The following is a 21,450-nucleotide window of genomic DNA, read 5'->3' on the forward strand; positions in this document are numbered from 1 at the left end:
TCCCAATAGCCACAGCATCCAAACAAAAATGATTAGACATGTGAAGAAGGAAAATGTGACCCAGAACAAGGATAAAAATGACTCAAGAGAACAAATCCAGAAAAAGCAAAGATGGTGGGAACAGAAGATAAGGATGTTCAAAAAGCTAAAATAAATGTGCTTATAGGAAACTATGAACGTGAGAAAAATGGAAGTTACGAAAAAGAATCAAGTGGAACTTTCAGAGATAAAAAATACAGTATCAAAAATGAGGCCAGGCACAGCGGCTCACGCCTGTAATCCCAGGACTTTGGGATGCTGAGGTGGGAGAATCACTCGAGCCCAGGAATTTGAGACCAGCCTAGGCAACAAACTGAGATCCCATCTCTACAAAAAAAAAAAAAAAAAAAAAAAAAAAAAAAAAAATTTAAGTTAGCCAGGCATGGTGGCATGAGCCTGTGGTCCCAGCTACACAGGAGGCTGAAGCAGGAAGACTGTGTGAGCCCAGGAAGTCAAAGCTGCAATGAGCTGTGCTCACACCCCTGCACTCCAGCCTGGGGGACAGGTCAAGACCCTGTCTCAAAAAAAAAAAAAAAAGAACAAAAAAGAAAGAGAAATGAAAAGTTTACTAGATATACTTAACAGCATATTAGATGCTGCAAAAGAAACGATCAGTGAATCTCAAGAACTATCCAAGAAATCCCTGTCCATCAACAGGTAGAGGGACAAACAAGTTACGGTACATCTATCTACCGAGTGCTGCTCGGTAACACAAAAGAACGAACCCCCAAGACACGAACACCGTGGAAGAGTCTTACCAGCATCACACTATATAAAACAGAGCACACACACAGAAGAGTACACACTTCTATGATTCCACTTCCTTGAAATCCTAGACAGGCAAATCTAATCTATAATGAAGAAGTCTATGAGCCGGTGCCTAGGACCAGGATATGGAGGGACTGACTAGAAAGGGTCATGAGAAATCTCTTTGGGCATGATGGAGATATTCTATTATCTTGATTATGGTGATGGTGGTTACAAGTGTGTTTATATTTGTCAAAACTCATCAAACTAATGAAAATGGATATTCATTTAATGTAAATCATACTTCAATAATGTTGATTGTAAATGGAATTACTTGTGCACTTTTTTGTTTGTATGTTTTAAAAATAAAAAAGATAGGCCAGCTGCGGTGGCTCACACCTGTAATCCCAGCACTTTCGGAGGCCGAGGCAGGCAGGTCACCTGAGGTCAGGAGTTTGGGACTAGCCTGGCCAACATGGTGAAACCCGGTCTCCACTAAAAATACAAAAATTAGCCGGGCATGGTGGTGCACGCCTGTAATCTCAGCTACTTGGGAGGCTGAATAAGGAGAATCGTTTGAACATGGGAGGCAGAGGTTGCAGTGAGCTGAGATCCTGCCATTGCACTCCAGCCTGGGCAACAGAGTGAGACTCTGTCTCAAATAAATAAATAAATAAGATAGTATCTGCTTCTTTTGTACATGTTTCAGATTCTCCATTAAAAAAAATTGTTAAATGGGAGAATAATGTTGACCTTACGTAGAAGCTTCAATTCAGAATCATACTGCATTCTCCAAAACCGTGGTGAAAAAGCCAGGTGCGGTAGTGCACACCTGTAGTCCCAGGTACTTGGGTGGCTGAGATGGGAGGATCGCTTTAGCATAAGAGTTTGAGTCCAGCCTGGGCAACATAGTAAGACCCTATCTCCACAAAAAATTAGAAAAAATCCATGGTGTTATCCATAACTTCACCACAGAAGTTTTTCCTTTGCAAATCTTTCAACTATGTTCTCTAAGTGTCAGTGGCATGTGAAATTTTCAGAGACTGAAACAAAGTTCTAGACTATAAAAAAATATTCTGGAGGCCAGGCATGGTGGCTCACACTTATAATCCTAGCACTTTGGGAGACTGAGGCAGGTGGATCACCTGAGGTCAGGGGTTCAAGACCAGCCTGGCCAACATGGTGAAACCCCGTCTCTACTAAAAAATACAAAAATTAGCCAGGTGTGGTGGCAGTCACCTGTAATCACAGCTACCTGGGAGGCTGAGGCAGGAGAATCACTTGTACCCGGGAGGTAGAGGATGCAGTGAGCCAAGATTGCACCACTGCAATGCAGCCTGGGTGACACAGTGAGATTCCGTCTCAAAAAAAAAAAAAAAATATATGTGTGTGTGTGTGTGTACATGTACATATTCTGGAAACCTTAAGAGACAATGCTATACAGGAGAATCGTTCATGTTGTATGCAGAGGCAGGATGTCAGAACTAAGTACTCTTGCCATTCTCCTGCCTCAGCCTCCCCAGTAGCTGGGACTACAGGTGCCCACCACCACGCCCGGCTAATTTTTTGTATTTTTAGTAGAGATAGAGTTTCACCATGTTAGCCAGGATGGGTGAACCAAGGAGGCGGAGCTTGCAGTGAGGTGAGATAGCGCCACTGCACTCCAGCCTGGGCGACAGAGCGAGACTCCATCTCAAAATAAATAAATAAATAAATAAACAAACAAACAAACAAACAAAGTACTCTCTGCCTGATGAAACTCAGAGTTGAGCTTTGAGCAGTGGCAGTATCGTAGCCAATGAGGTTTATCCAAGGCGTGATTATTGGTAGTTGAAACTCAAGAGTTGGCCGGGCGTGGTGGCTCACACCTGTAATCCCAGCACTTTGGGAGGCCGAGGCAGGCGGATCATGAGGTCAGGAGATAGAGACCATCCTGGCTAACACAGTGAAACCCCGTCTCTACTAAAAATACAAAAAATCAGCTGGGTGAGGTGGCGGGCACCTGTAGTCCCAGCTACTCGGGAGGCTGAGGCAGGAGAATGGCGTGAACCCCAGGGGGCGGAGCCTGCAGTGAGCCGAGATCACGCCACTGCACTCCTGCCTGGGCGACAGCGAGACTCTGGCTCAAAAAATAAATAAATAAAAAATAAATAAAAAATAAAAAAATTAAAAAAAAAAAGAAATAAAAAAGAAACTCAAGAGTTGAGCCCCATAAGAATTCCAACTTGCTTAAAGCAAATGTAGGGTTTGTTTGCGTCTCCATTGCTGGACCTGACTAGCTCTAGTCTACTCCTTCTTGATTAGTTTTAACTAGCAGGAAAATAAACATCAAGAGAAACCAAGTCCTTATTGTCAGAGCCCCACACAGAGAGGCCCCATTTCTATGCTATGACCTAGATTTGTTCCAGGTAACTGGAATAACCCTTTTCCTCTCTCACACAAGAGCAAGCAAAGTTTTCAACACAGGGTGTGTAAATCTCACCTGAACCTACAGTCACCTCGGTGGAATGCTTGTTGATAACCTTAATCTTATCACTAAAGCCATTTTTCTCCACAATCTTCACAGCAGCATCAGCCATAGGCTTGAAAACCTAGAAAATAGAGCCGAAACCCAAGGAAAAATGAGCAATAAATTAAACAGTAGTCTGACCTTTAAGGTGAGCAAGCTATTATTCCTTGATTCTGGTCCTAAGATATGTAACTTAAATACTTTATTCTCCAAATGTGCATCATGAAAAAGGGCTGAGATTCAGCTGGCTTTAACTTGTGATTAGGGACTGTCACTCCGTGCCAGGCACAGCGGGGATGCTGGGGATCCTGAGGAGGCTGCACTACTTAGTAAGAGCAGTAGGTGTCAGTACCACACAAGGGGACGCCAAAAAGCCAGGAAAGGGACTTGCCTCGCAAACCTGGGAGGTGTGCTGTGCCCTCCAGAGGACAGCAAGACTGTAGGTGTGAGTAAGCAGGTCATCCTCTGGGCTCAAAATTGTCCCAAATCCCCACTGTTGGCAGAACACAGCCTCTATTTTCTTATGGTGCAGCAGTGCCTCTTGTCCATGGGGGATACATTTTAAGACCCTTGGTGGATGCTTGAAACCTCAGATAGTACTGACCCTTATATATACTTTTTTTTTTTTTTTTTTTTTTTGCTATACATACGTACTGTTCCGTGGTGGGCAGCTCTATGTAAACCTACCCCAACAGGCCACGGGAGCTGAGAGGTTGAGGAAAGAGACTGGCAAATCCAGCTTCTTAGAAAGACACATTTTATAGAGACGTACCAACAGAAGCCTTGTCTCGGGCAGTGAGACACTGGGCCCCCACACTGTTATGGCTCAGACGCACGGCTTACATACCACAGGGAATGTGACTAAGGGCAGGATTTATGGTAAGTATGTATTTATGATAACATCAAAGTTGTTCTGACCTGAGGGCAGGATTTACATCAAAGTGCATGAGAGCGGAAATTTTAGAGGCATTCCTGAAACTGGGGTTGGTCAGAAGTCAGCATGGAGGATTAGCATTCACAGTGGAGCTGCTTCAGCCTCCAAGCTTACCTGTGACCAGGTTTAATTTATAAATTAGGCACAATAATAAATATAAAAAATAATTTATAAATTAACAACAATAAAAATAGAACAATTATGTAATAATACTCAGAATGGCACACAACTTACAACTTATAAATAATTTCTGGAATTTTCCATTTAATTTTTTTTTCTTTTTGAGAAGGGTCTCACTCTGTTGTCCAGGCTGGAGTCCAGTGGCATGATCACAGTTCACTGCAGCTTCCACCTCCCAGGCTCAAGCAATTTCCCATCTCAACATCCCGAGTAGCTGGGACTACAGGCATAGACCACCATGCCCAGCTACTTTTTGTAGAGGCAGGGTTTTGCCATGTTGCCCAGGCTGGTCTCCAACTCTGGGACTCAAGGTTTCCACCTGTCTCAGCCACCCAAAGTGCTGGGATTACAGGCGTGAGCCACCGCACCTGGCTCCGTTTAGCATTTTTGGACCTCAGTTGACCACAGGTAACTGAAATCACAAAAAGTGAAACCATAGATAAGGGGGAACTACTGCTTTGGAGGCCCTCCACCTTCCCAGTCTTCCTCCCCCACTCCCCCAACAACCAACACTCCAGCCACAAAGATCTCATGATCACTAGGCAAGCCTGAGCCTTCCCTGTCCTAGCCCCACCTGCCAAATCAAACCCCACTTCCCAGGGCAGCACGAATCCCCCGTCCAGAAGTCTTCCCTGAACTCTTCGAGTTTCCCTGAACATAAATAAGCACCTCCAACTCTTTGTTTTCAACTTATCCAGTCTAGATTCCACAGCCCCAAGAGCTCTAGCATGTAAAACAAACAGACTCATGTGTGGCCCTACACACGAAGTGGAAACAACAAAATGATAACGAGACTGATCCTGATAAGATTTCCATTTTTTCTAAATTCTTTTCTGTATTTCCCACATTTTCTACCATGAATACTATATTTTTTACTATAATCAAGGGACAAATGCTGTCTCCTTTCGTAAAGAGTACATATGTGAGCAGCTCCAGTTGTGCAATTGATTAGCGTGCAGTACTTACATGGAATACACACATGCTCTGCATGTTCTGCTAGAAAAATCTTCATCATCTATTTCAAATTATTTCTAGGATTTGCCTTGATGTTTGTAGATGTGGTCTGAGGGCCTTAAACCCTAGTTCTCACCGATCACTTTGCCTCCACCCTGACAATATCCAAAGCCAGTGTCGTCCCTCACCCCTGCTGCCTTCTGACTCATCAGTCACCTCTCCCTGAACCTGCAGGCTGGTACCTTCACACCTCCTTCTCCTCAGCCCATCAAGAAGCTCAAGATCTCACCCAAAACACTACCAGGAGTGGACACTGAAGATGACTTCCCGACATCCATTCTGTGTCCTCCCTCTCCCCTGAAATCAGGTAAGGGTGCAGCATGGGGAACTGACCTTTGCAGTGGTGCACTTGTCTGAGCTAAGAGTAACTGAATCCCTCTTGCCAGAGATGAGTTAAGAAATGAGATTTAACCTCATTCTAGCTGATGGTACCCAAGGAGAGGTTTGCTATGATAGAAATTCCTGGGAAAGTTCTTCCTTCTTACTTTTAAAAAAGAGAAACAAGGCAGGGCGCGGTGGTTCATACCTGTAATCCCAGCACGTTGGGAGGCTGAGGTGGGGGGATCCCTTGAGATCAGGAATTCAAGACCAGCCTGGCCAACATGGCGAAACCCTATCTCTACTAAAAATACAAAAATTAGCCAGGTGCAGTGGTACACACCTGTAACCCCAGCTATTTGGGAGGCTGAGACAAGAGAATTGCTTGAACCCAGGAGGCGGAGGTTGCGGTGAGTAGAGATCACGCCCCTAAAAAGACAGCAAAAAACTACTCTACCTTAAGCCACTGTGATTTTGAGGCTTTGTTATTTCCAACTCAATCACTACATGAACCCAGTTTTGTAGGGAAAGTATTTATATACATGCTCCCTGCCTGCCCCCAAAACTTGGAAGAATATACACCAAAATGTTAACAGTACTTAACTTTGGGTCAACATACTATTTTTATTTGGTATTTACCAAATTTCCTACAATAATATGCACTATTTGTTTTATGAGAAAAATAACATGTTTAATTTTTAATTTTGTTTGGTTTTTAATTTTTCTTGCTCTGTGGGCTCAAGCTGTTTAACGTTTTATTAAAGAAATGACAAATTGGTAAACATAAGAGAGCTGGCTGTGTAGGGACATTTAAGGTAGTGGTTCTCAACCTTGCCGCACATTCCAAAGTCCCAAGGCTCAGGCCTCACCCCAGAAAAGTTAAATCAAAATCTGTTAGGGCTGGGGACCAGCCATAAGGTTTTTTTGTTTTGTTTTGTTTTGTTTTGAGATGGAGTCTCACTCTGCCGCCCAGGCTGGAGTGCAGTGGCGCGATCTCGGCTCACTGTAACCTCTGCCTCCCGGGTTTAAGCGATTCTCTTGCCTCAGCCTCCTGAGTAGCTGGGATTACAGGCGCGCATCACCACACCCGGCTAATTTTTGTATTTTTAGTAGAGATGGAGTTTCACCATGCTGGTCAGGCTGGTCTTGAACTCCTGACCTCATGATCCACTCGCCTCAGCCTCCCAAAGTGCTGGGATTACAGGAGTGAGACACTGTGCCCAGCCTTTGTTTCATTTTGATTTTTTTGAGATAAAGTCTCACTCTGTCACCCAGGCTGGAGTGTGGTGGTGTGGGGGCATGTATTTAAATACTTTCCCCTACAAAACTGAGTTCATATACTGATTAGTTGGAAACAACAAAGTCCCACAATAACTGGCTTAAACAAAGTAGAAGTAGTTTTTTGCTTTCTCACATAAAGTCCAAATCATGGCTCACTGTAGCCTTGACTTTCTGGGCTCAAGAGATCTTCCCACCTCAGCCTCAAGAATAGCTGGAACACAGGCACGTGCCACCATGCCCGGCTAATATTTAAAAGTTTTTCTGTGGAGATGGGATCTCACTATGTTGCCCAGGCTGGTCTCAAACTCCTGGGCTCAAGCAATTCTCTTGCCTCAGCCTCCCGAAGTGCTGGGATTACAGGCATGAGCCACTGTGCCCAGCCTGTAAGTATTTTTTAAAGCTCCTAGTGATTCTGATGTGCAGCCTAGGCTGACAGAGGAGAAAACTAGCTCCTGGAGGAAGGAACTGTGTCTGACTCATCTCTGCATGCTCAGAGCCTGGCTCTGTGCTTGGCACAGAATGAGCACTCCATGAATGTTTGTGAAGGAACAGATAGGGAAAGTGCAAGAGCATAGGGAACTTCCCATGCAAGATGCAGGACACAAACCTGAAGGGAATGGCTTACCTCGATGGCATAGCAGAAGTCGGCGCCTGCTGTGACCGCCATCATTGACAAGAGTCCCGTGCCAGTGCCAATGTCGAGAACCAAGGCCTTCTGTCCTCTGTTCTTCACCCTGCTCACGGCAGCCCAGATACCTTGGTAGTATTTTACATTCTAAGGAAGACATGGCCGTCACTTACTACCAGTTATTGTAAGTAAGTGGAAAGGTGCTTTGCAAAGTTCTAGAATCACAGCTGGCAGTGGCAGTGCAAGTCAGGAGGGCCCTATGGCCTTTCTGGCCCCTGGCGGAACAGCTCTGGCTGAGTTGGGTAGGTCTTGTGAGTCAGCCCCTTGCCCTTTATTAAGCGACTGTCCCTGCTCCACACTCACTCTTCTATCCCCTACTAAGTGACGCCAGAGCCCTGCAAACCATGTTCTCCTTTTTCCAACTGTTAGGTACAGCCAAAGCGGGGACCAAAGAGGGCGACTGGAAGGTAGGAGGACAGAGCAGGCTTGCTCCTTTCTGCATGCTGCTGCTCTCATCAGGGTCCTCTCAGTAGGGGCAGTTGATTGCAGACTCCAACTTCTCCCAGTGATCCCATAACCAGCTCCTTGGGCCCCTCAGAGCTGCAGCCATACTTGGACAGTGGTCCACAGGATCTCTCCTCAATGCTTGTGGCTTCTGGAAATCCTAATCTTCTCGTTTAGTTTCTCAGTCCTAGGCAAGGTAACTGCTCCCTGCAATCTCTACTGCTAGGTTACTCAGCGTTCCCATTTGCTTTCTAGCCCTCCCACAGCTGGGTAGCCAGCTCCTTGTGTTAAAGCCGCTCTGCTGCAATATGTATGGCTTGTTTTCCTTTGCCGACTCTAACTCAGAGAGCTTCACTAAAAAGTATTTTCCCCATCAGAAAATAACTTCTTTGCATTTTGAAGATTTTTACTTCTGGTCTTTAGTAAACAGATACATCTTTCATCTATAATGGTCTGACTCAATAGGCACAGTGACCCTTCTGTTGAAAATAACTAAAGATAATGGAAAAAATATGTGCAAATCTTTTAAATAGACTGATGACCTGCCAAGTTAGTAAGAAATATTAAGAGGCTATTAAAATTTAAGGTAATTTGTTAAATAACAGTAGACAGCTAATACAGAACTGGCATCAAAAGGGTGATATCCTCTGACCACAATGCAAAACAAGTTAGAAATCTTAATATCAGAAACACAACTAAAGAAAAAAAAATTTTCAAACATTAAGAAACACACTTCTAAACTGATAGGCAAAAGACTAAATCAGACTGGAATTAGAAAATATCTAGAACTGAATATTCTTTAGAATTACCAGGCCAAGTGCGGTGACTCACGTCTGTAATCCCAGCACTTTGGGAGGCTGAGGCGGGTGGATCACCTGAGGTCAGGAGTTGGAGACCAACCTGGCCAACATGGTGAAACCTCGTCTCTACTAAAGATACAAAAAATTAGTTGGGCATGGTGGCGCATGCCTGTAACCCCAGCTATTCGGGAGGCTAAGGCAGGAGAATCACTTGAACTCGGGAGGTGGAGGTTGCAGTGAGCTGAGATCACACCACTGCACTAAAGCCTGGCAACAGAGAGAGACTCATTCTTGTTAAAAAAAAAAAAAAAAAAAAAAAAGAAGAAATGACGTTGCCTCTGAGGTAAAGCACAAAAATGTTTAGTCTGGGTGAAATAATTTTTCACAGAAATATAGAACTATTTCCCTGTTAAAGTAAGTGCATTTATGTCTCGGATACAATCAGTATGACCATTTATGTTATGTGTTTTTACAATTTTTTTTTTTTTTTTTTTGAGACGGAGTCTCCCTCTGTGGCCCAGGTTGGAGTGCAGTGGCGCTATCTCGGCTCACTGCAAGCTCCTCCTCCCAGGTTCACGCCATTCTCCTGCATCAGCCTCCTGAGTAGCTGGGATTACAGGCCCTGCCCACCACCACGCCTAGCTTTTTTTTGTATTTTTACTAGAGACGGGGTTTCACCATGTTAGCCAGGATGGTCTCGATCTCCTGACCTCGTGATCCGCCTGCCTCGGCCTCCCAAAGTGCTGGGATTACAGGCATGAGCCATTGTGCCTGGCCTTGTTTTATTTATTTTTTAAGTTAAAAAAAAATGATGAACAGCATCCTCAATTGTAAACCAGGGATGGCACAGCCTTCACTTTAACGATGCCATTAAATTAGCTGTCACTTTTTAATGACCCAGTTTTGAAGATACTACAGTGAATCTGGAACCCTTTTTTAAGGCAATGTGGCAGTGTCTATCAAGAATCACACCTATGTTCATAACCCTAGACTAGAACAAAGATATACACATGGTAAACAAGCACATGATGGCGGGGTGCGGTGGCTCATGCCTGTAATCCCAGCACTTTGGGAGGCCAAGGCGGGTGGATCCCTTGACCTCAGGGGATCAAGACCAGCCTGGGCAATACAGCGAAACTCCGTCTCTACAAAACATACAAAAATTAGCCGGGCGTGGTGGCATGCCTGTAGTCCCAGCTACTGGGAAGGCTGAGGTTGGAGGATCACTTAAGCCCGAGAAGTCGAGGCTGCAGTGGAGCCGAGATCACACCACTGCACTGGGCAACAGAGACCCGGTCTCAAAAAAATAAAATTAAAATTAAAAATGGAAATTAAAACTACAGTGAAGGCCAGGCATCATGGCACGCACCTGTAATCCCAGGTTATAATCCCAATACTAGGTATAATAGTATAATAATAGTATTATCCCAATACTAGGTATAATCCCAATACTTAGGCAGGTTGAGGCAGAAGAATCGCTTGAACTCGGGAGACTGAGGCTGCAGTGAGCCAAGATCTCGCCACTGCACTCTAGCCTGGGTGACAGAGCGAGACTCTGCCTCAAAAAAAAAAAAAAAAAAAAAAAAAATGTTGAACTCAGAAGCCCAGAGGATGGTACCTGCTGAGGGAGAGGATCTGATGTTTCAGTCAGACAGGATGAATAAGTTCTGGAGATCTGCTGAACGGCATTGTGAGCTATAGTTAATAATGTACACTTAAAAATTACTAAGCGAGTAGATCTTAAATGTTCTCACCACACACAAAAAAGTATGAGGTAGTAGATACGTTAATTAGCTTACTTCAATCATTTTACACCATACACATATATTCACCACATTGTATACCATAAACACAGACCATTTTTATTTGTCAGTTCTATCTTGATAAAGCTGGGAGATTAAACAACAAAAACAGCCAGAAGTAGGACCCAGCCTCCCAACTGATTTCCTGACCTCTACACCATATGCCTCTCAGTATCATTTAACATCATGACCCCCAAGGATTTTCAACCTTCTTGTAATCCAAGACTTCAAAACACCCCACATCAAGATAATAGTTTCCTTTTACACTTACTCTGTCTTTGTCATGTAGCATATCTGCATAGGATGACCTAAAAAGCAAAAAAGACAGTCAGTAACCTTTGCATGATACACATCAACACATGAGAGTATTCACATATATAAACACATTCCTAAACAGATAGAACAAACGTGCCACCTATTTTAAACTATTTTTTGGTTGTCTTTTTTATTTATTTTTTTGAGACAGGGTCTCACCCCATCACCCAGGCTGGAGTACAGTGGTGCGATCTCGGCTCACTGCAACCTCTGCCTCCCAAGTTCAAGCAATTCTCATGCCTCAGCCTCCCAGGTAGCTGGGATTACAGGCGCTCACCACCATGCCTGGCTAATTTTTGTATTTTCATTAGAGATGGGGTTTCACCATGTTGGCCAGGCTGATCTCGAACTCCTGACCTCAAGTGATCCACCCACCTTGGCCTCCTAAAGTGCTGGGATTATAGGTGTGAGCCACCGTGCCTGGCCTATTTTTTTGTTTATTTTTAGAAACAGGGTCTCGCTATGTCACCCAGGCTGGAGTGCAGAGGCTATGAACAGCCTCAACCATTGGGCACTGCAGCCTTCAACTCCTTAGCTCAAGAGATCCTCTTGCCTCAGCAGAACTACAAGCATCCGTTGCTGCACCTGGCCACTTTATTTTAATAGAGTTTCAAGCTGTTAGTCTCTAGTGCTGCAGAAAAAAAGTCTCAGTGAAAGATGTTCTCAGACCTAAAAATGCTCCAGTAGTTAGCTGCTGGGAACAGGCCCCCAAATCTGGCCAAAAACAGGCCCCAAAACTGGCCATAAACAAAATCTCTGCAGCACTGTGACATGCTCGTGACGGCTATGACGCCCACACTGAAGGTCGTGGGTTTACCGGAATGAGGGCAAGGAACACCTGGCCCACCCAGGGCAGTTTTCGCTTAAGGCATTCCTGAACCACAAACAATAGCATGAGTGATCTGTGCCTTCAGGACATGTTCCTGCTGCAGATAACTAGCCAGAGCCCATCCCTTTGTTTCCCGTTTTAATCTATAATCTATGGGAACAATGTTTATCACTGGCTTGCTGTCAATAAATACGCAGGTAAAGTTCTGTTCGTGGCTGTCAGCTCTGAAGGCTGTCAGCCCCCCGATTCCCACTCTGCACTCTATATTTCTGTGTGTGTCTTTAACTCCTCTAGCGCCGCTGGGTTAGGATCTCGACGACTGAGCTGGTCTCGGCAGTTAGCCCTGTCACAGTAATTCCACAGCCACTAGCATCTTGATCTTGTTATATGCGATACATTTTCCTCCTCAGGAAAAATTCAGACTCAATCTGCCTAATACTTGACCTAACCTTGCTTACATCTGTGCCTGGGGATAACCACTGATGTAGTAGCATTAAGGAGAGCAGCCAGGGAAAGAGAAGCACTCACATACACCCACTGTATATGTGACAGGTCCCCCACTGGGCACGTTCACTTAACATCATCAGGGAAAACTAAAGAGTTCACCAATACCGTACTAAAGGGAGGGGAGTCACTTCTCCATATTTCCTACTTCAGTAATTCACACACTGAAAACCCTCAGGTGGGGTCAGGATGAGCACCCAGAACTAGGCAGGCCCTCCCACGCTTTCTGGGAATTCAAGGGGACAGCTAAGGAGCTCACATTAAAACAGAGGCCCTCCAGCCTTGGGTCAACACTAGAATCACTAGAAAGCTTACTTGAAATGCAGAGTCCCAGAACACACATGAACACACACACACACACTCTCTCTCACTCTTATTGAGAAGGCTGGGCTAATGTGCTCCAGGCAATTGTGCCACAGGTGGTCCACATTCCACATTTTGAAGAGCGGTGCACTGAAAGAAGGGGTTTTTTTGTTTTTTTGTTTTTTTTAATGGCACATCAAGGTTTTATATCTGAAGCCAGCTATGGATGCTTAGCTGAAATGTAGTCCTTTCTACCTCTGCTCACTATTTAAAAGGCATCTCACTCACCACCTTCCTGGCCTCTTCACACACTTACTGCCCACCACTCCACTGACATCACTCTTGGTAACCACAACCAGCTCACTCCTGCAGCTGATGTCAGTCATCAGGATCTGGGACTTCCCAGTGCCTCTGACCTTGCTAGACACTCCCTCTTTCTTCCTTTCCATGCTGGCCATCTCCCTCGCCCTTCTCCTTTTGCCTCCTCAGCTATTCCAGGATTCCTTCTTCAGCCCTCTACCTTTCGCGTTCCACACCCCTTGAGAGACTGCAACCTCTCCCAGTTTCAGTTTCAACAACTACAAATTCTGTCTCCAGACCCAAAATTCTATTTGCCATTGGCATCTCTATGTGGATGTCCAAACCTAAACGCCTAATCTCCATCGTGTTCCTCTCCCCCACACCACCCATTCCGCCCTTGCAGGCCCCATCCACTTTGTCATTCTAACCAGAAGTCTTGGTGCTTCTTGAATCTTCTCTCTCCCTCCATCATATCCAGTGAGTTACCAAACTCAAGCTCCCCCAGCTGTCTCCTCTGGGAATATGCAGCTCTGGGACTACAATATCCCCAAATGCTCTCCTTTGCACACCACTCTCAGTGAGTGTTCCAAAATGCAATCCAATCCTCTTTCTCTCCTGTTTAATATATTACTCAGAAAATAACGTCCAGGCCTGGCGCAGTGGCTCACACCTGCAGTCCCAGCACTTAGCGAGGCAGAGGCGGGTGGATCACCTGAGGTCAGGAGTTCAAGACCAGCCTGGCCAACAGGTGAAACCCCGTCTCTACTAAAAAATACAAAAATTAGCCAGGTGTGGTGGCAGGTGCCTGTAATCCCAGCTACCTAGGAGGCTGAGGCAGGAGAATCACTTGAACCTGGGAGACAGAGATTGCAGTGAGCCGAGACTATGCCACTGCACTCCAGCCAAGGCAACAAAGTCTCCGTCTCAACAACAACAAAACAAGAAAATAATGTCCAAAATGTTTAGAAATATTTTAAGCCCTAGCCGGGCGTGGTGGCTCACGCCTGTAATCCCAGCACTTTGGGAGGCCGAGGCGGGCGGATCACAAAGTCAGGAGATTGAGATCATCCTGGCTAACACAGTGAAACCCCGTCTCTATTAAAAATACAAAAAATTAGCCAGGCGTGGCGGTGGGCACCTGTAGTCCCAGCTACTCAGGAGGCTGAGGCGGGAGAATGGTGTGAACCCAGGAGGCAGAGCTTGCAGTGAGCAGAGATCACGCCACTGCACTCTAGCCTGGGCAACAGAGCAAGACTCCGTCTCAAAAAAGAAAGAAAAAAAAGGAAATATTTTAAGCCCTAATTCTGCACCAGACACTGTATTACATTTAATCATCAAACAATTCTAAGATAATTCTATTATACTGTGAGATAATGTATTATTATATTGAAGTATATATTATTTTATATTAAGGCTCAGAGAAGTAACTTGGCCAAGAGAGTAAAGAAGTGGCAGAGCTTGGACTTAAACTCATGTTCCTCTTCCTGCATTTTGCTACCACCCTTTACAAAATGACCCTGCCTATGCTTTCAGCAGCCTCTCTTACCATAGTACTTTTGTACCACACTCCAGCTGCACTAAACTGCTAGCTGCTCCCCAAACTAGCCCATCTGTGTGTTTTTTTTGTTTGTTTTTTTGAGACAGAGTTTAGCTCTCGTTGTCGAGGCTGGAGTGCAATGGCGGGATCTCGGCTCACGGCAACCTCCGCCTCACAGGTTCAAGTGATTCTCCTACCTCAGCCTCCCGAACAGCTGGGATTACAGGCATGCGCCACCACACCTGGCTAATTTTGTATTTTTAGTAGAGGCGGGGTTTCTCCATGTTGGTCATGCTGGTCTCCAACTCCCGACCTCAGGTGATCCGCCTGCCTTGGCCTCCCAAAGTGCTGGGATTACAGGCATGAGCCACCGTGCCCGGCCTGTTTTTTTGTTTGTGAGACAGTGTTTTACTATGTTGAACTTGTGGGCACAAGCAATCCTCCTGCCTTGGCCTCCCAAGTAGCTGGGACTACAGGTGTGGGCCACTGCACCCAGCCACAAACTGGCTCATCTGAAAGCTTACATGTAATCCCTGCTGCTCAGACTTCACCTTCTCTTCCTTTAGAACTGAGAAATTATTCGAACATTACCTCCCACCCCAAGTCCAGCTGGTTCTTGCTGTTTCCATGACCTCTTGTGCCTTTATCTCACTGTGCTGTAATTTTTTTTTTTTTTTTTTTTGAGACACAGTCTCACTGTTACCCAGGCTGGAGTGCAGTGGCACAACCTTGGCTCATTGCAACCTCCACCTCTCGAGTTCAAGTGATTTTCCTGCCTCAGCCTCCCGAGTACCTGGGATTACAGGCGCCCACCACCACTCCCAGCTAATTTTTTTTTGCAGAGACGGGGGCTTCACCGTGTTGGCCAGGCTGATCTCGAACTCCCGACCCTCAAGAGATCAGCGCCCCCCCCCACCCCCCCCGCCCACCCTTTGCCTCCCAAAGTGCTGGGATTACGGGCGTGAGCCACCGTGCCTGGCTTTTGTGCTGTAATTTTGTACATGCCCGTCTCTTCCACAAAACTGCATGGTCCTTGAAGATGAGAACAGGATGTTCATCTGGTATCCACAGCCTTAGCACAATGCTGGCATACTGAATGCACTTAACGATTGCTACATAACAACTCACATACTTTTTTTTTTTGAGACAGAGTTTCGCTCTTGTTGCCCAGGCTGGAGTGCAATGGCGCGATCTCGGCTCAACACAACCTCTGCCTCCCAGGCTCAAGTGATTCTCCTGCCTCAGCCTTCCAAGTAAGCTGGGATTACAGGCATGAGCCACCATGCCCAGCTAATTTTTGTATTTTTAGTAGAAACGGGGTTTCTCCATGTTGGTCAGGCTGGTCTCAAACTCCCAACCTCAGGTGATCTGGCCACCTTGGCCTCCCAAAGTGCTAGGATTAGAGGTGTGAGCCACTGTGCCTGGCCAACAACTCATATACTTTTAAATATTTCTTCTAAGGGAAAAAAACCATTTTCATTTTTTTCATTCAAAAGAATTTAACCATATGATGAACATGTCACCATTTCAGTAAGGCAAGTAAATGATTCAACTTCATCAACACTACTGAGGCTTGGGTTTTCTTTACTCCATTTAACAGATGCTGAGGCTCTGCTAAGGCTGCTACATAATGTCTGACTCTCCAAACAGGCAAAACTTTGCCTAAATGCCACATATACCTACCTGGCTGAGCAGACCTGCTCAGAACCAACACCAGCCCTCATCATAAGCACTGGGTGACAGCCTAGCCCACGCTCAGACTGGATCCCAAGGCATCTGCTTTGAGATCAAGTGCCCCACCCAGCTGCAGCCTGCTGTAAACCAACCCAGTACCTTGCAATCTCCTGGTGGTAATCATAGTGTTCATCCTCCTCCAGCCACTCCACAGACCCCGTGGTTGGATTGGCCCGACTGCAGAAGATCTTCATGGTGCCCACTAGCTCCCCAGTTTTAGCACAGAAAAGCAGCCTTGCCAATTGAGTTCTTGTGGACAAGTCTGACTGTCAGAAATCTATTAACATCAGAAGGAAACAAGAGGTATATAAACAAACGAACAGAAAAAAATCTATTAACAGCATAATGCCCCAAAATTTGGAGGGGGGAAGGGGAGACAAAAGGGAAAAAAAAAATCAAGAAACTGACAAAAATGTCAAAGCCACTGACAGTATTTGTTAATCAGTATTGTAAATGTTTCCAGCAGGAGTTACTTGGTTTTATATTCAGCATATAACATTAAAAAACTGCAACAGATTTATACAGATGTCTGGAAACTTTAGCAGGCTTCGGTGCTTCCAAAAGGGTCAAATGAGGTTCATCTAGGTGCAGCCCTCAAGGCTAGGAGGAGAAGAGATGGGGTACTGGTAAAGAAGTGCCACCAATACTGCCTTCGTATACTGAATCCTTAGCTTAAGGAAAAATATGAAGATAGAGAAAGTCAAACCAGGAAAACTTTCATCTAAACAATAAATCACAGCCACACATAAACCTAAAAATGGATAATCCCAGGAATATAATGATGAGCAAAAACAGCAAATCACACAACACATGCAATACAATTCCATTTCTATGAAATTTATAGCTATGCAAAATGGAATGATACGTTCTTCAGGGATCACACTAAAAAGCATAGCAAGGAATCAGGATAGTTCACTTCTAAAAGAGAAGAGAAAGAGATGGGATCAAGGAGGGGTACGCAGTGGATTTCAAAACTATTGTTCTTTTTCTTAAATTGGGTGGTGGGAGCATAAATGTTCACGATATTAGCATTCTTATTTTTATTTTTTTAAAAAAGATGGAGTCTCGTTATGTTGCCCAGGCTGGACTCAAATTCCTGGGCTCAAGCATTCCTCCTGCCTCAGCCTCTCCAGTAGTTGGGACTACAAGTGAGTGCCCCCACCCAGCTAATACTAGCATTCCTTATGCTTCATTATTTTTTATAGTGATTACTTCTTATCTATTCAAATTTTAATTTTAAAAGCAATTTTTAAAAACCTTCCATCACCTAAAAAAATTTTGCTTCAAATAAATAAAATGTCATCAGATTCACATCTTGTATGGCTTGTCTCCCCAAAGAGATCTATTTCTGGGAGGCAGAGAAACACCACCGCTCAAAGTCTAAAGGCACTCCTCAGCAGGTGTGGGCTCTCCCAATACCCATCCCTCTTACCATGCAGAAAGCAATAGGTGTTCTACACTGTCCTTCCTTTCTTGTTAAACATTGGTGCATCTTCAGGAAACCTTAGAAAGAATGCCTACTCCACTTATCCCTAAACATTCCTATGGCATTTTATTGGCCAGAGTTTTTTTCTTTTGAAGTTATCTAGAGTAAGTAAACATGGAATTCTTACACAAATAGATGAGAAACAGGCCGGGCACGGTGGCTCACGCCTGTAATCCCAGCACTTTGGGAGGCCAAGGCAGGCGGATCACCAGAGGTCAAGAGTTCAAGACCAGCCTTGCCAACATGGCAAAACCCCCGTCTCTACTAAAAATACCAAAAGTAGCCAGGCATGGTGGTGCACGTCTGTATTCCCAGCTACTTGGGAGGCTGAGGCAGGAGAATCACTTGAACCCAGGAGGCGGAGGTTGCAGCAAGCCGAGACCACACCACTGCACTCCAGCCTGGGCAAGAGAGTAAGACTCCGTCCCCAAAACAAACAAACAAACAAACAAAAAGCAAATAGATTAGAAACAATCTTCCCTGAACAAACTCAGGCAGGCAGTCAGGTTCAAAGTAGACAATTTGTCCAGGTAAAACTCTACTTCTAAAATCCCAGCATATCTATCCCCTAGTCTAATGTTTTTCAAACTTCCTGATAACCCCAGTAAGAAATACACTTTACAATGAGACTCAATACACATACCTGCATATATGCATACAACTAAAAGTTCCACAAAACAATACTGACTTCCTACAAACAAGGCCCTCTGATATGCTCTATTTCATTTTTACTGTTTTTAAGAGATGGGATCTCCCTGCTGTCCAGGTTGGATCACAGTGGCTATTCACAGGCATGATCATTATACTCTGCAGCCTTGAACTCCTGGACTCAAGCGATCCTCCTACGTCAGCCTACCAAGTAGCTAGACTACCGGCATGCACCACGGCACCCAGCCGCACTTTTACTTGCTGGTCAGGACCCATCAATGGGTTGCAACCAGCAGTTTAACAGCATTGCTATAATCCATTTTATCTCATGTACTAACATTTATTTTACAGATAGAATACCTAGAACTATCAGAATCTGTAATGTGCATTAGAAAACTGTGTCCAACAAATGCTGGAGTAGAGAAAGAAATGGCCATATCTGACTGAATGTTCAGGGAAGGCTTAAAAGGTGGATTCAACTGAGGCAGGCGGAGAAGGAGGGTTGTAGAGGGAGAAGGCATTTCATCCAATTAGAAAGGCCTGGACAATCATGCACATTAAATCAATCAGTTTAGTGAAGTAAAACTGGACCAGGTGTTAAACATGTCAATAGGATCCATATGGTAGACTCCTGAAATACTAATCCGGTGGTCCATGTGGAATCAATTCTGAAGTCACTTAAAGGTTAAGAGTCATCCTTTTGTAGTTCATAAGCGTAATGACTGGGTGTTCATGTGTCTGTGTCAGACGTGCCTCCCTCAAACCTTTACTACATTGGCACGTTACCCATCTGAACTGGAGAAAGAAAAAAAAAACTTATAGTGAAGAACTTTAATCCATAGGATTCCTTTCTTGTCTGTGATGTTGCTGAGTCTAAAACCAGGACCACAGTGTCTTTTCAAAACCTGGAACAGCCCGGGCACGGTGGCTCACGCCTATAATCCCAGCACTTTGGGAGACCAAGGCAGGTGGATCACCTGAGGTCAGGAGTTCGAGACCAGCCTGGCCAACATGGTGAAACCCCGTCTCTACTAAAAATACAAAAAATTAGCAGGCGTGGTGGCAGGTGCCTGTAATCTCTGCTACTTGGGAGGCTGAGGCAGGAGAACTGCTTGAACCTGGGAGGCAGAGGTTGTAGTGAGCCAAGATCGCGCCACTGCACTCCAGCCTGGGCAACAGAGCAAGACTATCTCAAAAAAAAGGAACAAACCTGGAACTATGTCTTGTGTTAACAATTTTATGAAGGCATGAACCTCTTCTGGTGGGCACTACACACCTTCTCTGGCTAAATGCCTTCATCCATTATTATTTGTTCTCTCCCAGAAGTAGTCTACACTACAGATTCAGGAGATATTCTCTGACCCCCTCCTCATTCTCCAAGAATTGTAAACTCGCATGGCCATTTACAAGGAGGAAATAGAAACCACCATGCCAAGCCCTTATTACCCGTCAGACTGCAGAGCAGATGGTCCATTACATTCATTCAAAATGTATTTGCTAGGCGGTGGTGGCTCACACCTGTGATCCCAGCACTTTGAGGGGCCGAGGCGCAAGGATATCGAGTCTGGGAGTTCCAGACCAGCCTGCGCAACATAGTGAGACCCCGTTCTCCACAAAAAATTAAAAAAAAAAAAAAATTAGCCGGGCGCGGTGGCCTGTGCCTGTCGTCCCAGTTACTCCCAGCTGCTCGGGAGGCTGAGGTAGGGGAATCGGAGGTTGCAGTGAGCCGAGATGGCGCCACTGAACTCCAGCCTGGGTGACAGTGAGACCCTGTCTTAAAATATATATATATATAAATTAAATATACATACATTAAAATTAAAAATTAGCCGAGTGTAGTGGCGCGTGCCTGTAGTCCCAGCTACTCGGTAGGCTGAGGTGAGAGGATTGCTTGAGCCCAGGAGGTCAAAGCTGCAGTGCGCCTTGATCACACCACTGCACTCAGCCTAGGCAGCAGAGTGAGACTCTGTCTCGAAAAAATAAAATAACAAAATTTATTAAATACCTTCTATGTGCCAGGCACTATATTAGGGACTGGAGCCACTATCACAAGCTAGAGAAGACCCTTGCCCTCCAAGAGCTTAGACTCTAATGAGAGAGTAATACAAATTACAGACTAAACATGAAGGCAAGAAATACAGCGTTGTAGAAAGAGAAAATCAAGGTTACAGAAGGACTCTGAGAAAAGTAGTATTTGAGACCTACAAGACACACCGGGATAAAAGTTGGGGAAGAGTTTTTACAGGTCAGGAATCCTTCCCCCAACTTTCCCAAGAAAAGGCCCTAAGGTGGAAAGAATAGGTACATTAAGCAAAATGTGCCAAAAGCCTGAGCGACCGAAGCACTTCGGCAGAAGCCCTCCACTCCTCATCTCCTATCACACTTCTGCTCAATCAAGCTGGGCCTTGTCGACTTCGGAAAGGCGTTTGGATTTTGTTCTAAAAGCAGTGGGAGCCACTCAAGAGTTTTAAGCAGAAGCATATCTACACTGGGCGTACTCTTTTACAGGACCACTCTGGCTGGCGTGTAGTAAATACACGACTCTCCAATTACTCAGAACACAGTGAGTGGCAAAGACAACAGCAGGTCTGCCAATCAGAGAACTCGTGGCCCAGTTAAGGGTGCGATGGTTGGAGCTACTGCGGTCTCTGTGGCTGAGGGGAGGCGCCAGGCACGAGTACTGCAACACAGCCCCGCGAGCGGCAGGCACCCGGCTGCACTGCAGAGCCGGGGCCAGCCTAGAACCCCGCTCTCCCGCAGGCCAGGGCGTCCCGAGCTGCCCCACGCGGAGGAGTCCAAGTAGGCCCACGCTAGGCTCCTCTGCCGAAACCCTGGTGCCGAGGACACCATGCTGGCTGCACACCGAACCCCAAAGCGACCCCACCTTCCCAGCATACCCAGCGCCTCACCCGTCGCAGGAAACCCTCCGCTCGCCTCCGCTGCAAACCCTCCGCTCGCCTCCGCTGCTACCACTTTTACAGCGGCCAGCACGCGGGGCGGGACCTCGCAGCGCAGAGGAGCGTGCTGAGGGGCGGGTC

At 45.5% G+C, this 21,450-nt stretch overlaps 1 protein-coding gene and 2 non-coding genes across 5 annotated transcripts in view; 2 read left to right on the forward strand and 1 right to left on the reverse strand.

The window, feature by feature from the left end:
• PRMT7 (protein arginine methyltransferase 7) overlaps positions 1 to 21,449 on the reverse strand; it is a 55,791-nt gene extending 34,342 nt beyond the window's left edge. For 2 of the 3 annotated variants that reach the window (XM_030794935.1, XM_030794923.1), the window contains exons 1-5: positions 21,322 to 21,449; positions 16,378 to 16,555; positions 11,028 to 11,064; positions 7,648 to 7,797; positions 3,269 to 3,377 (exon numbers count right to left, since the gene is read on the reverse strand). In XM_030794935.1, coding sequence (XP_030650795.1) covers positions 3,269 to 3,377; positions 7,648 to 7,797; positions 11,028 to 11,064; positions 16,378 to 16,472 — 391 coding nt within the window. In that variant the 5' untranslated portion in view covers positions 16,473 to 16,555; positions 21,322 to 21,449. The remainder of the gene's footprint in view (positions 1 to 3,268; positions 3,378 to 7,647; positions 7,798 to 11,027; positions 11,065 to 16,377; positions 16,556 to 21,321) is intronic. The other variant, XM_030794927.1, reaches the window with a different exon arrangement.
• LOC115832074 lies at positions 2,556 to 2,689 on the forward strand. Its single transcript, XR_004027542.1, has one exon. It is a non-coding gene; the product is annotated as a U4 spliceosomal RNA (small nuclear RNA).
• Positions 19,107 to 19,208, forward strand: LOC115831975. Its single transcript, XR_004027458.1, has one exon. It is a non-coding gene; the product is annotated as a small nucleolar RNA U13 (small nucleolar RNA).
• Position 21,450: the final 1 nt, after the last annotated feature.

This window comes from Nomascus leucogenys, chromosome 2 (genome assembly GCF_006542625.1).
Source record: "Nomascus leucogenys isolate Asia chromosome 2, Asia_NLE_v1, whole genome shotgun sequence".
Taxonomy (NCBI): Eukaryota; Metazoa; Chordata; class Mammalia; order Primates; family Hylobatidae; genus Nomascus; species Nomascus leucogenys.